Source organism: Budorcas taxicolor, chromosome 5 (genome assembly GCF_023091745.1).
Source record: "Budorcas taxicolor isolate Tak-1 chromosome 5, Takin1.1, whole genome shotgun sequence".
Classification (NCBI taxonomy): Eukaryota; Metazoa; Chordata; class Mammalia; order Artiodactyla; family Bovidae; genus Budorcas; species Budorcas taxicolor.
In genome coordinates this window covers 55,828,396-55,842,392 of record NC_068914.1, presented here as the reverse complement: position 1 = coordinate 55,842,392, position 13,997 = coordinate 55,828,396, and the positions used below count along the sequence as shown (strand labels likewise).

General features: G+C 39.9%; 1 protein-coding gene across 1 annotated transcript in view; it reads right to left on the bottom strand.

Annotated features, from left to right (window-relative positions):
- ACSS3 (acyl-CoA synthetase short chain family member 3) overlaps nucleotides 1-13,997 on the bottom strand; it is a 163,686-nt gene that overhangs the window by 32,989 nt on the left and 116,700 nt on the right. Inside the window, exon 10 of the mRNA XM_052640971.1 lies at nucleotides 1,596-1,691. Within this exon, the coding sequence (XP_052496931.1) occupies nucleotides 1,596-1,691 (96 nt within the window). The remainder of the gene's footprint in view (nucleotides 1-1,595; nucleotides 1,692-13,997) is intronic.

The window sequence follows — 13,997 nt, the reverse complement described above, 5'->3', positions numbered from 1 at the left end:
CCAACACAAAAGCATTTTTTCTGATAAAAGGAGTAGAGATGATAGACCTGTTCAAAGGGAGGATTTCACTGAAGTTGGGTTCACCCTTCCATGCCTGGAGAAGTCACTGACTTCACAAAGTATCTATTCTTACCCTTAAAAAAAAAAATACTTGTGTCTTTTTATAAATATATCTGCTAGGCTAAAGCAAATAATCCTTAACCAGTCATTGTCCTAGAAAGAAAATATAATATTTTTATATTAGAGAAGTAAAAGACAAATCTCTAAACTTTGTATTCCTCATGCAAATACAAACTGTATGGAGGAATTATTCTCTTTCCAGATGCTGGGTTTAAGCTAAATGTGTGACCTTATGCAAATAGCATAACTTCTGTATCTCATTTTTCTTGTCTGTAAAATGAATGTGTACATCTAAGACAAGTCAGTCCCTCTGGCTTCTCTGAAATACTAATGACCCTACTAGCTAAGACTTCGTTCAGTTTTCCTACCAGCAGGCACTGGGTTAGTGCTTCATTGTGTTCTATCACAAAAAACAACCCTACGAAGCATACAGAATTCTTGTTCCCATTTAGAAATAAAAACTGAATGTTTGACTTGTACAATAAAGCATAACTTACACAAGTTACTTTATATAACATATACAACTAAGAGGTGAAATCCAGAGGAAATTATTGAACTATTATAATCACTACTGATGACTTAAAAAAACTTAGATGGAAAAGATAGCGTATCTCATTGTCACATTCTGCCAACAAGGATGAAACTGTTTTTTCTTTTTAGAATATTTACTCTTCATATTCATCTTCTAGCCAACAAGTTTCAAAAACTTTATTATCACCCCTAAAATAAAAGATAATATATATAATGGGAACAACTGCAGCTTTTAATACAGAAACAAACAAACAAAATAAAACACAATGGTCTGCACTGTCCTCAGGACCTAACCAGCTGAATTACTTTTGTAAAGTTATTTAGTCTCTCTGGGCACCAGCTAACTCATCGCTAAAATGGGAATAATATCAAAAAATTAAATAAATTCATCATTAATTGAAACAATGTATGCAAAGTACTCAGCACCTAGCATATATTCCGTAAGTATTAACCTCTCACATAGGTCCTTGCACGCATGCTAAATCGCTTCAGTCGGGTCTGACTCTTTGCGACCCGCTGGACTGTAGCCCACCAGGCTCCTCTGTTCAAGGGAGTCTCTAGGCAAGAATACTGGAGTGGGTCGCCATGCCCTCCTCCAGGGGATCTTCCCAACCAGGGATTGGACCCGTGTCTTATGTCTCCTGCACTGGCAGGGGGCTCTTCACCGCTAGCGCCACCTGGGAAGCCCATAGCTCCTTAACTTGCCTTATATTTTGACAGTTATTTACAACATGCCCTTAGAAGTCTACAATAACACTTCTGATAAAACTGGCTAATAACAAAAGTTATCACAAAAAGTTAGACGTTTTTAATACAAGGCATTCACTCAATCAAATACTTATTAAGCACCTACTACATTTCAATCAATATGATTCACACTAAATACAGAAAAATACCAAATTTATTAACATTACATATTTCAAGTAATCAAGGTAATTTCTCACCGTTGTATCCTGGAACACTTTTTCCTGCTTGCCCTGGAGGAGGTGTTTTAGAATTACCTAATCCAATGCAAGACGCTGTAATTGGGGATCCAGTCTCTGGAGAAACAAGTAATATTTAAGGTTTAATATTTCAACTTGAGATCATAATGTTTCTTCGGTGCTTGCACTGCCCCTCTCCCTCCACAGAATTTTGCTGCATGAGGAATAAATAGGGCAAGCCTATTTTTAAAAATGAAACAAATCCAGTAATTTATATCATATCAACATTTTTAAAACTTAAGGATACAAATTTAGAATCATATACATAGCAGTGCTCCTTTTAAAGAAAGGCCCCTTTAGTGTTCTCAGTTGTGAATCGGCAAGCATGAAGAATGGAGAATTATGTGGCTGTGACAGTTTTACAAAACACAGTAAAACCTGAAAAATCTCTAGTAAAGATGCTTTCTTTTAATTCACCTAAAGTTATTTTATCAGGGTAAGTAACAGCAAAAGGAAAAATATTTCTGTAATTTATAACTTAGTCTGTGGAATAGGTAACACCAAGATTTTTTAAAATATATATGAGCAGTATCATATTCTAATTTTTTAAGAACTTCTTTTGCCTAGAAACCTTGCTTCGAAAACTAAATTCATCAATATTTTATCAAATTCCTCTTAATCTCCTGCTCCTGGACTTCTAAAGGCCCAAAACCTAGGGAGGAAGATATTTATGTTATGCTGATTATTTCCTCAAGACCAGTGATTTACAATTAGCCTGCATTGATTATCGGAAACTTTTAAATTTGTCTTCTCTGTCTGAAGTTATAACAGAATAATAGCAGCTATTATTAATACACGATAATCATAAGTTCTGAAACTTTTATAGTTTTTTTATAAAGCAATGCATTTGTTATTATTGGCAAAAAGTTACCAGAATATTCTGAATATGAGATTTGTTTCGGTGAGGGGCAAGTGGATATTGATACTAAAAAGTTTCAGAACTATTTTACATACATAAATGTATACCTACATACATTCAAGGGATTAACTGTCAAAATAATGAGATACAAAGTCATCCAAAATATTAATAACATCTATCTTCCTAAGGACCCAGAATGTGTTTCTTTCACCATGATTTATCACATATTTGTGTCACTTTAGGATACATTTATTACTGTTCTTTACCTTCTAGAGTAGTTCAGTTTAGTATTCACATTTTGATGGCAGCTCAGCTGGCATCAGTCACAGAGGAAGAACTCTCAAACATTAAAACCCAGTTCCTGAGTCACAGTCCAGTGCTTAAGACGCTAAGCCAGATGGTCACTGCTGAGCAGAAGCAGGGAGTAACCAGAGCAGACACTGCTGCTGTTTAACAAAGAATTCTCAAATATTTTCACATGATGACAAAGAATCAGGAGGTATTTTATGACATGGCATTCTATCAGCTATGAGCATTCTCCCCACAGCACAATTAAAGCAAGGGAGGAAATCCCCAGGTTTGGAAATTTAGCAGCATTTTCCCTTTGCCTTTTGGAAAATATCTGAGTACTCATCTCATCTCAGCTACCCTTGAAGAGCAGTGAGACAAGAGCCGTGGTGATGACAGGAAGCAGCCCTGCAGAACGAGGTGCTTAAAGGAAGGTGCTCAGAACAAAGTGACAGGAAGAACAGAAGCTACTAAGACACAGTCAGAAAGAAGACGTCCCCTTCGAGACGCTGCTGCTCCCCCTCCCACTCTGGAGAGAAGCAGCTGCTGAAGTCAGTCTGCTATTTCTGAAGCATATCTTGTCAAGTTGAGTTGATGAGTAGGGCCACTCCAGTCATCTGAAGTTCAAATTCTCCACACTTCTCAAAACCATGAGGCCTCTCAGCAACTTCTCAGTGGATGGCTCCGGAACCTACAAACGTACCTTCCAGTGGCTCTAATGCCTATCGATGCCTCTAGAATCTGCTGCCTACAAGAAAAGCAAACTACCACAACCAAACTCTTAACTGCACCCTGCTTCATCTCATCTCAGTGTGGATTTTTATTAAGGATGCGGGCTCTCTGTTCTTTGATAACATTGGGAGTAGCGAGGATGGGAAGGAGAGGTGAGAAGAAAACCTACTCTGAAACAAAGACACAAGAAACCGGAGCACTGTCAGAAGCTGACACTACGGGGCTTTCCAGGTGGCTCAGTGGTAAAGAGTCTGCCTGCCAAGCAGGAGATGGCGGGTTTGATCTCTGAGTAGGGAAGATTCCTTGCAGAAGGAAATGGCAACGCACTCCAGTATTCTTGCCTGGGAAATCCCATGGACAGAGGAGCCTGGGGGCAACAGTCCATGGGATCACAAAGCGTTGTACAGGACTTAGCAACTAAACAACAACAAAGCTGACATTATACATCCTTCCCAAGATTCTTAACCATCTTTTCATAGTGATTACATATTCATAATCTTCCACCTTCAACTGTCTTGTTTATGAGAATAAAACCACCATGAAAAGTAGAAACTTACAATACCATATGTAAAATAGATAGCCAATGGGCATGTGCTGTATGACTCAGGGAACTCAAACAGGGGCTTTATAACAATCTAGAGGGATGGGATGTGGAGCCAAGTGGAAGGGAGGTTCAAGAGGGAGGGGGCATATTTTCCCCTTGGCTGATTCATGTTGAGATATGAAGAAAACAACAAAACTCTGTAAAGCAACTATCCTTCAATTAAAAAATAAGTAAGTTTTTTAAAAGTATGTCCTTTTCTTCTGTATGATCATTATGACTGACTTTTAAGGGCAATGGAAAGGATTATGCATTCAGCTACTTCAAGTAGATAATATGCTTATACGTTGAAAATTAGTAATTTCAGTACCTTGTTGACTTTATTTTGTGCAGGGGCCACGCTCATCTTCTCTAGATTTTCTGATATTAGTGTATGTGCTACCAGAGAGTGCACTCATTGACTTTATTTGGATATTCATTTTGGGGATTAAAAAGAACTGTGTGTAGTGACATACAAAGGGCACAGACAAAATGACAGATCCTAGGAATCGAAGTCTAATAAGGAGCCACAGCCAGGACAAAAATGGGATGCAAAAGGCCCAACAAATACTGGTTGTTAGAGACTTTGCTTTCTCTCTTTATACTTCTGAGCGTCCTGAGACCCAAGAACTGATTCATTACCACTGGAGGCACACAGGTGCGTGCTCACACATTCCTGCACACCCACTGATTGTATAACCACCCTGGCTGCCCAGTGGGTCCATATACAGAATAGGCTTCCAGCTGGGGAAAGCCCCCAGGAATGCTGCAGTCCTTAAACCCCAAAGGACTCCCAAAGCCCCATTTCAAAGATGTGCTAAACACATCTGCTTCATATTGCAGAGGCTGTAATTAACTGGCTCACAATAATCTAAGCTGACGGAAATCCAGATGTAACATGTGGACTGGGAAATAGCTACAAGAAAGAAACCACAACATTCTCTTTGAAGAAAACAACTGGACACTTTATTTGGAGAACCCTTTCCAAAGATATCCAACCTTAGAAAGGTACAATGCTCAGCAACTCACCACCACAATTTCTTTAGATAACAGACAACCAGGAAGAAGATGGGTGGAAATCGAAAGTTGTGAAGAGTAAGTCATCTGGGTGTGTTTATATCCATACTGCCTTAGAAGCTAATACAGACACTTCACTATTATTTCAGCATTTTTACTGCCTCACTCCACCTTATTGCATCAGTAAGCTATTACCCCCATGAAGTTTCCTTAAAACCCCTAACTCTAAAGTAGGAAAAGGAAAGAGAACAAATCAACATAATTTTCTCAAATATGAACTATGCTGTGTGCCATGTATAAGCGCTTTTTGCTTGTATTATTGCATTGAATCCAACTATAAGCTGATAGAAAAGGAAATATCATTTTAACAGATTTAAAGAATTGAAACCTAACATAGAAAATTTAAACCATTACCCTAGTCCGCATGGTTCTTTCAGAGGAAGAGTGGAATGGAACAGACAAGGGTACTACTTGGAAGGCTCTCACGCAGAACACAGACGATGAGAAGAAAAGAGAGCTCGTCCAGACTACATGACAGCAGAGGAAGAAAAACCTTTCTGACCGGGAGTGAGTCCAGTCTCTCATATTTGCAAACTGAAGTAACGGGGTACATATCACTTACTAGCAAATATTTATTGAGCAGCTATTATGAGCTAGGTGCTCTCATTAGAACTGGGGATAGAGCAATAAACAAGAGTGACCAAAATCTCTATATTTATGGAGTTCATAGTTTATTTGGGGAAACAAACAATAATAACAGATAAAAGTACAATATACAGCATGTTAAAAAGAGATAATTACGAAGAGAATAAAGACAGTATAGACAGGATATGAGATGAGACGTGATGGGAAGAGACTGCAATTTTAAACTGGGTAGCCAGAAAATAAACTCCCAGAGAAGTGACCTTTGAGTGAAGACCTGAAAGAAGAGAGGACACGTGCCTTGGATCTAGGGGCAAAGAGTCCAGGAAGAAGGAACTGTAAGTGCAAAGGTCCCGGCAGTAGATGTGTTCCTAGAGTACTTGAGGAATAGTGAGGCAGTCAACATGATTGCAGCAGAACCAACGAGGAAAGTATTAACAGGAAATAAGGTTAAGAGAGACAGTGAAGAGGCAGTAAAACTGCTTCAGAGCTCTCATCAGTTCAGTGCAGTCGCTCAGTCGTGTTGGACTCTGCGTGACCCCATGGACTGCAGCACGCCAGGCTTCCCTGTTCATCACCAACTCCCAGAGCTTACTCAAACTCATGTCCATTGAGTCAGTGATGCCATCTACCCATCTCATCCTCTTCTGCTCCTGCCTTCAATCTTTCCCAGCATCAGGGTCTTTTCAAAAGAGTCAGTTCTTCACATCAGGTAGCCAAAGCACTGGAGTTTCACCTTCAACATCAGTCCTTCCAATGAATATTCACAGTTGATTTCCTTTAGGATTGACTGGTTGGATCTCGTTGCAGTCCAAGGGACTCTCAAGAGTCCTCTCCAACACCACACTTCAAACAGCTGAGAAAAGAAGAGAAGCTAAAGGCAAAGGAGAAAAGGAAAGGTATACCCATTTGAATGCAGAGTTCCAAAGACTAGCAAGGAGAGATAAGAAAGCCTTCCTTAGTGATCAGTGCAAAGAAATAGAGGAAAACAATAGAATGAGAAAGATTAGAGATCTCTTCAAGAAAATTAGAGATATCAAGGGAATATCTGTGGTGTAAGATGGCAGAGTAGAAGGACATGCACTCATCTCCTATGAGAACTCCAGAACTACAACTTGCTGCTGAACAACTGTCGACTGGAAAATGTTGGATCCCACCAAAAAGAGATACCCCATATCCAAGGGCAAAGGAGAAGCCCCAGCAAGATGGTAGGAGGGGTGAAATCACATTTAGAATCAAATCCCTTACCTGCCAGATGCTCAGAGGGTTCAAACAAACCTTGTGCACCCCAGGACCCAGGGACCCCAGAGACTGAGCCAGAACTGTGTCTGGTTGTCTCCTGAGGAGGTACGGGTCAGCAGCGGGCTGCTGCGGGGCAGGGGCTCTGGGTGCAGCAGGCCTGGGTATGGCATAAGCCCTCTTGGAGGAGGTTGCCATTAACCCCACCATAGAGCCGCCAGAACTTACACAGGACTGAGGAAACAGACCCTTGGAGGGCACAAACAGAACCTTGTGTGCACCAGGACCCAGGAGAAAGGAGCAGTGACCCCACAAGAGACTGACCCAGACTTTCCCTGAGTGTCCAGAGTCTCCAATAGAGGCATGGGTCACCGGTGGCCTGCTGCAGGGCTGGGGGCACTGAGTGCAGCACCGTGAGCATGGCCCTGCCCATCAGAACAACAAAGTTGTTCCCCCTCAGTCAGTCTCTCCCATCAGGGAGCTTCCTTAAGCCTTTTATCCTTCTCCATCAGAGGGTAGACAGAATAAAAACCACAATCACAGAAAACTAACATAAGACCTTAAATTTTTAGTCTGAGTAACGTTGCCATCTCAGATATGCAGATGATATCATCCTTAGGGCAAAAAGTGAAGAGGAAGTATAGAGCCTCTTGATGAAGGTGAAAGAGGAGAGTGAAAACTCTGGCTTAAAAACTCAACATTCAAGAAACTAAGATAATGGCTTCTGGTCCCATCACTTCATAGCAAATAGATGAGAAAGTAATGGAAACAGTGACAAACTTGATTTTCTTGGCTCCAAAATCTCTGCAGATGGTGGCTGCAGCCATGAAATTAAAAGACATTTGCTCCTTGGAAGAAAAGCCATGACCAACCTAGAGAGCATATGAAAAAGCAGAGACATTACTTTTTAACAAATGTCCATATAGCCAAAGCTATGGTTTTTCCAATCATGTATGGATGTGAGAGTTGGGCCATAAAGAAAGCTGGGCTCTGAAGAAATGATGCTTTTGAATTGTGGTGTTGGAGAAGACTCTTGAGAGTCCCTTGGACTGACTGCAAGGAGATCCAACCAGTGTATTCTAAATGAAAGCAGTCCTGAATATTCATTGGAAGGACTGATACTGAAGCTGAAGCTCCAATACTTTGGTCACCTGATTGAAGAACTGACTCATTAGAAAAGGCCCTGATGCTGGGAAAGGTTGAAGGCAAGAGGAGATGGGGATGACAAAAGATGAGATGGTTAGATGGCATCACCTACTCAATGGATGTATGTTTGAGTAAGCTCTGGGAGTTGGTGATGGACCGGGAAGCCTGACAAGCTCCAGTCAATGGGGTCACAAAGAATCAGACATGACTATGTGACTGAACTGAACTGAACTGAATGTTGCAAGCTAATGAAGATTTTCAAACAAAGAAGTTAATGAATCACAGCAATGCAAGCTGGGAAAGACTGAAGGCAAAAGGAGAAGGGGATGGCAGAGGATGAAATGCTTAGATAGCATCACCGAATCAAGGGATATGAATTTAAGCAAACTCTGGGAGATAGTAGAGGACAGAGGAGCCTGGCAGGCTACAGCCCATGTGTTGCAAAAAGTCAGACATGATTTAGCCACTGAACAACAACAACAATGCAAATCGAATTTACTTAAATATTTGAGCATCATTCGGGTTTTATGATCAGGTTTATTCTATCTGGGGTTTTGAGAGAGATATATGGGACAAAATGGACAGAAGGGAGCTGTTTTAGGATGGCTGGTTAATGATAGAGATTCCTGTGGCTGCCTGAACATCAAGAAGCAATTCAAAAAACTGACAAAAACACTAGAGCCCAGTTAGGGGGTAGACAGGAGGCAGACTGCCCAGACAAGACAAAGACAGTCATTCTTGTTATGTAAGAGTTGTGCGTGTGTGCATGCTCAGTCATGTCCAACTCTGCGACCTCAGGGACTGCAGCCCACCAGGCTCCCTGGCCACGGGATTCTCCAGGCAAGAATACTGCAGCGGGTTGCCATTTCCTCCTCCAGGGGATCTTCCTGACTGGAGATCGAACCCACATTTCCTGTATCTCCTTCACTGGCAGCCAAATTCTTTACCACTGTCACCAACACATGCGTGCTTCAGTCATGTCTGACTCTTTGTGACCCCATGGACTGTAGCCCACCAGGCGCCTCTGTCCACGCAGCATTTCTGAGAGGCAATATGGTAATTCTTATAAAAAAGGCTTAAAAATGGCAATTCTTATACAAACTCTTAAAAACTGATCCTAGCCTTTAATGCGGCTGTTCCACTTTATCGGATATACACAAGGAAATATTTGAAAGAGCTCACAAACATTAAGCACCAAGGATGTTTACCACATGTAAATGTTTATATTAGAGTTTAAAAGGTTATCCAAAAAATAGGAATTATTCCATATTAAGGAGTCATGCAAAATCATTCAAATAGTATTGGAAAATATCTAGTGATAGGAAATAATTCTCACCAAACACTGTTTAGATAAAAGTTGTAAAACAATGCATACTATGATTTAAGTTTTTGATAAATATTATACATTAGGGAAAAACATATATTTTGGCTAGGTACACATTCAAGTATTAACAGAATCTCTGAATACCACTTATGAAGGATGAGCAAAGGGGAAATTACACTGAAGAGTCCTGAGGCTACATCTACAACTCTGAAATCTCTCCATGGTGGTGGATTAAAGGTGGATGCAATTTACTTTGGGCTTTTGACGGCTTTGAGTGACAGAGAAGAGTGAAAGTGATGCTTTGTCAGTTTCTAAGCACAGACCGTAAGAAATTCAGAACATTGTCTCAAGAGTGAAGTGCCATGTAGGACGGTCCGCTACTCCAGTGCCTCCAAGCTAAAAATGCCACTTGCAAGCTTTCCAGACAACAGTCCTAACTGAGTCCAGCCTTCCAGCCTATCCCAGGCATGAGTGGGAAGCCATCTTGAACCCTCTGGACCAGCTCATTCATCACACAATTTTCTCTTGGTTGTCTCAGTCAATCATACAAAATCCCTAATTGAGCTCAACTCATATCTTTGATCCATAAAATCATGAATTAGGGTGGCCGTTTTAAGCCACTAGGTTTTAAATATTTTTTATACAACAACAGACACTTGGAACACTTGCCATTATAACTGTGACAAAATCTTTCAGAAAATAATTGTGCATGTAATTATATGAAAACACTCTCCTAGCCTGCCGCTGAAATCAGATGCTTCTTGGATGCTTTGAGAATCATTTGTATCGGTAGGACCAAAGTGTAATCCCTCACATTCTGTGCTTGGGAAATGTTTTCTGACTAGTAAATCCATACTTGCATAATTTAGGCTCGGGCTCCCAATATCAAGATCAGGGTTCTTAAAAAAATAAGCAGCAAACCACACAATACAATCCCAAAATGGATAAGGGAGCAAGACAAAGAGAAGACTCAGGTAAGCGAGGAAGGGAAAAAAAAAAAAAAGCTGTATATTACTGTTATGATTCTGCTGCAATCTTTTTCTCATTCTTAGAATGATATTCAAAGGTCAGTCCTTCAATAAATATTTATTAAATATATCAGAGTTACTTAATACATTTCTTTTGTGGAAAAAGGATTGTTAAAGGTGGAAAGACATGCCTAACAGAAATAGAAGGATGTGCAAAGTTGAGAAGTTAGACCAACCACCAAGGGACTGACTTCAAGCTATTTAGCAGAGCAAACTTTGTGGGGGTTGGGGGTGGGGGGTCGAGTGTGAGAAGAAGAGGTGAAGTAAGAGAGATAATAAGGACCAAAATGAGAGAGGGGGGCAAAGGAGGACCACTAAGTGCCTTCTGTGCCATGTTAAGGAGTTTGGCTATTATTCTGGGAACACTGGGGGACTCAGGGATTTGTTCAGAACTGCATTTTAGAAAAAGCTCTTCAACTGCAAAGTGGAGCACTAAAATGAGAATCCCAACCCAGAGCAAGAAATCAATCAGATGGTGGTGGTCTGAGGCAGCGGTAGTAGACGGCAAGACCAACTTGGATTTACACTCAGCATTAAAAGGCCTTGATGACAGTCTGGATACAGAGACAAGAAAAGAGGGAGAAATCCAGGACAAGCTCCAGGGTTTTGGTTTACAGATGAAAGACAACACAGAAAGAAGAGCAGATATGAGTGAGGGCTAAGAGGAAGAACGTTATGCAGGTTTAGATCTATAAATAAGAGCTCCTGCTATATCTGGAAGTCTGCCACTGTGCTCCCACTGAGGCTCTAGAAACACTACATTTAAGCAATATGGATTTTAGAAGTTGGTGGCCCATGCAGAGAGTTCAAGTCCTGGAAATAAATCAATTCAGTGGCCCAGGGCCCTTGAGTCATATTAATCACAGCATCATGATGGGCACAGAAGCAATTTGTAAAGAAACCATTCTCTACACCTCTAAATCTATACTGTGAGCTATAAATAACTTGAATGGTGGTAGCAGAAAGAAAGCAGAAACAGTGAGATGTACCACAGTGAAAGAAAATCAATTTAATCTTTTGTGTTCATGAGATAGGACGATCACAGTTTAAGATACTTAATTCAAAGCAGTCTAACTTTTGGTACTGGGAGTAAACCATTAATTCAAGCTGTGAGACACTGGTCTTATCCTACTCTCTTACCAGCATGCTGCCTCTCACCGTAGAGACTTTCATAAATAACCTGCAGCTGAATTAGATAAGAAATGGCTGAATTAATGAAGGCATAAGATAAAACATATGAAGAAAGGGCTCTAATCAACACAGAACAATGAGACTCTGGTCCTAATCTTAACTAGTTGACTCTAAGAAATTAAATTCTCTATGATTAATATTTTCTTTTATGAATTAAGCTCTTATGTTCTAAGTTTTCTTGGGTCTGAACTACCTACAGCCCAGAATGCTAAAAGATGGCCTTTATATTCATGAAAGGTTATTATTCATAGAAATGAAAAGAAGAGAAAAACGTTCATTGAGTGTTAGTATAAGCCAGGAACTTGCTGCATTGTTCATACATATTTCACTTCATTTCAGGATTTCCACAAACCTTTGAGCAAACAGACGTGCGCTAGAGATTAAGGACTTGCCAGTGGCTACAGAGTAAGTGGCTAAACCAGGATTGCAACAGTCTTATTGGGATTCAGTGTCACTTTTTACTACCCATGTTGCTTGTTCAAGAGAATAGCCACTTTTTGTTTTCTAGTTAGAACTGACAACAAAAGAGGAACTGGGAACTACTACTTCACAGTGCAGAGAATTACATGCAAGAGGGGAAAATCAAATTTCCAGACAGGGTTTAGGAACTCTTTTCCTTATAAAGATCTACAAAATCATTACATATTTTCACTCTTCTAGAATGGATTAAATGTGGTTCTTGCCAAGGGTAGGACAATTAAAATAGATGATATTTCTAAGACCAAATCAATTTTACATTCTTAATTTCTCAATGTTTAGTCACTAAGGGACTTCCCTGGCAGTCTAGTGGTTAAGACTTCGAATAAAGAGAGTATGGGTTTGATTCCTTGTCAGGGAGTTAATATTCCACATGCCTCATGGCCAAAATTAAAAACAAAACAAACAAACAAACAAAAAAACACAGAAGCAATATTGTAACAAATACACCAAAGACTTTAAAAATGATCCAAAAAGATTATCACTGATATAATAATGGGCATAAATAGAGATTCTAAAAAGCAAGTATACATATCTGAACAGCTTCATGTACAGTAATCATACCTGAAAAAATAACAACATGGAGTTCTTCCCACATTATAATGCTATTGAGATAAAAATGTCTGATTCAGTGGCTGCTATTTGACTTGGGATATTCATTTTCAGGTGGATTAACAATCTGTAAACAGTTACTCATTTCAAAAAGAGAAAGCCTCATCATGCCTGTCTAACATTTGACAAAAGATTATTCCTTCCACAAACCAAATTCATGTAGCTTACCTTTAAGCTCATCTTCTCAAATTATCAGTAAAAATTATCTACTTTAGACTAATGAAGTCTTGCTCTAAATGAGAAAAAATCTGGTTGCCAGGCAACAAAGATGACATCAAGACAAAGTCTTCCCCTCTCACCAGATGAACACTATCACAGCATCACTAGCTGAATGTTGCCAAGATGACTCTGTGTCTATATGACGGTTCTTCCCAATCACAACTTCTCATGCCAAACTATCTACAATTTCTTTCCCATGAATGAATAAAAAAAGAGATGAATTTAATTTCGATGGTTATGTTGAGAAAAACAAAACTGCATCAGACAGTACTGATTCATTCATATTACTAAAGACTCTTCGCACTCTGCATCATAGGGTATATTCTGGACAAACCAGTTCATGGGGCAGTGGCCTTATCTGTTCAGTCGGACCCAGCTCTCTGAATTCCATAATGTGTATTTCAAAAGTCCAGTGCAATCCATTGTCTTTAAAAATGTAGGCCTATACTTTAACCAAACCCTACAACCACAGCCCAAATTTGATGGGCTCAGAAAATATTAAGGAAAACCCAGAAAGCAGGGGATGACCGTTTACAAGTATTAAAAACTAGGAAGGCAGCATTTGGTTGTATATAGAAATTTTTCACTTCAAGATCTGCAACAAAAGGAATGTTTGCCAGTGACTATAGGCACCCAAACCACAGAAAACAGATTTTTGAATAATTAAAGATAGTGTCATCAAGATCAAATTACCAGGAAGATACTTTTCCTTGCTGTACTGTTAGCCATACAGAGCTTTTTATCTCTTAGCCCTAGGAAGCCATTTTGCAGGAAAATATACCGGATTTTGCATGGGGCCAAGCTAGGTATATTAAGATGGAAGAAAGTCACACATCCAGCACATAGTTGTAACATGGCTTTTTCAAAGGCACGATAACCAGACTCATAAAATTCCCAGTGTAGACTTCCAGGGACGAAGAAAATCCCCTATCACAGACTAAACTCAGGACTACACACTGACAGATGGAAATTCCTCTGCAACAAGTACATCAATTCAGATGCCTGAAGG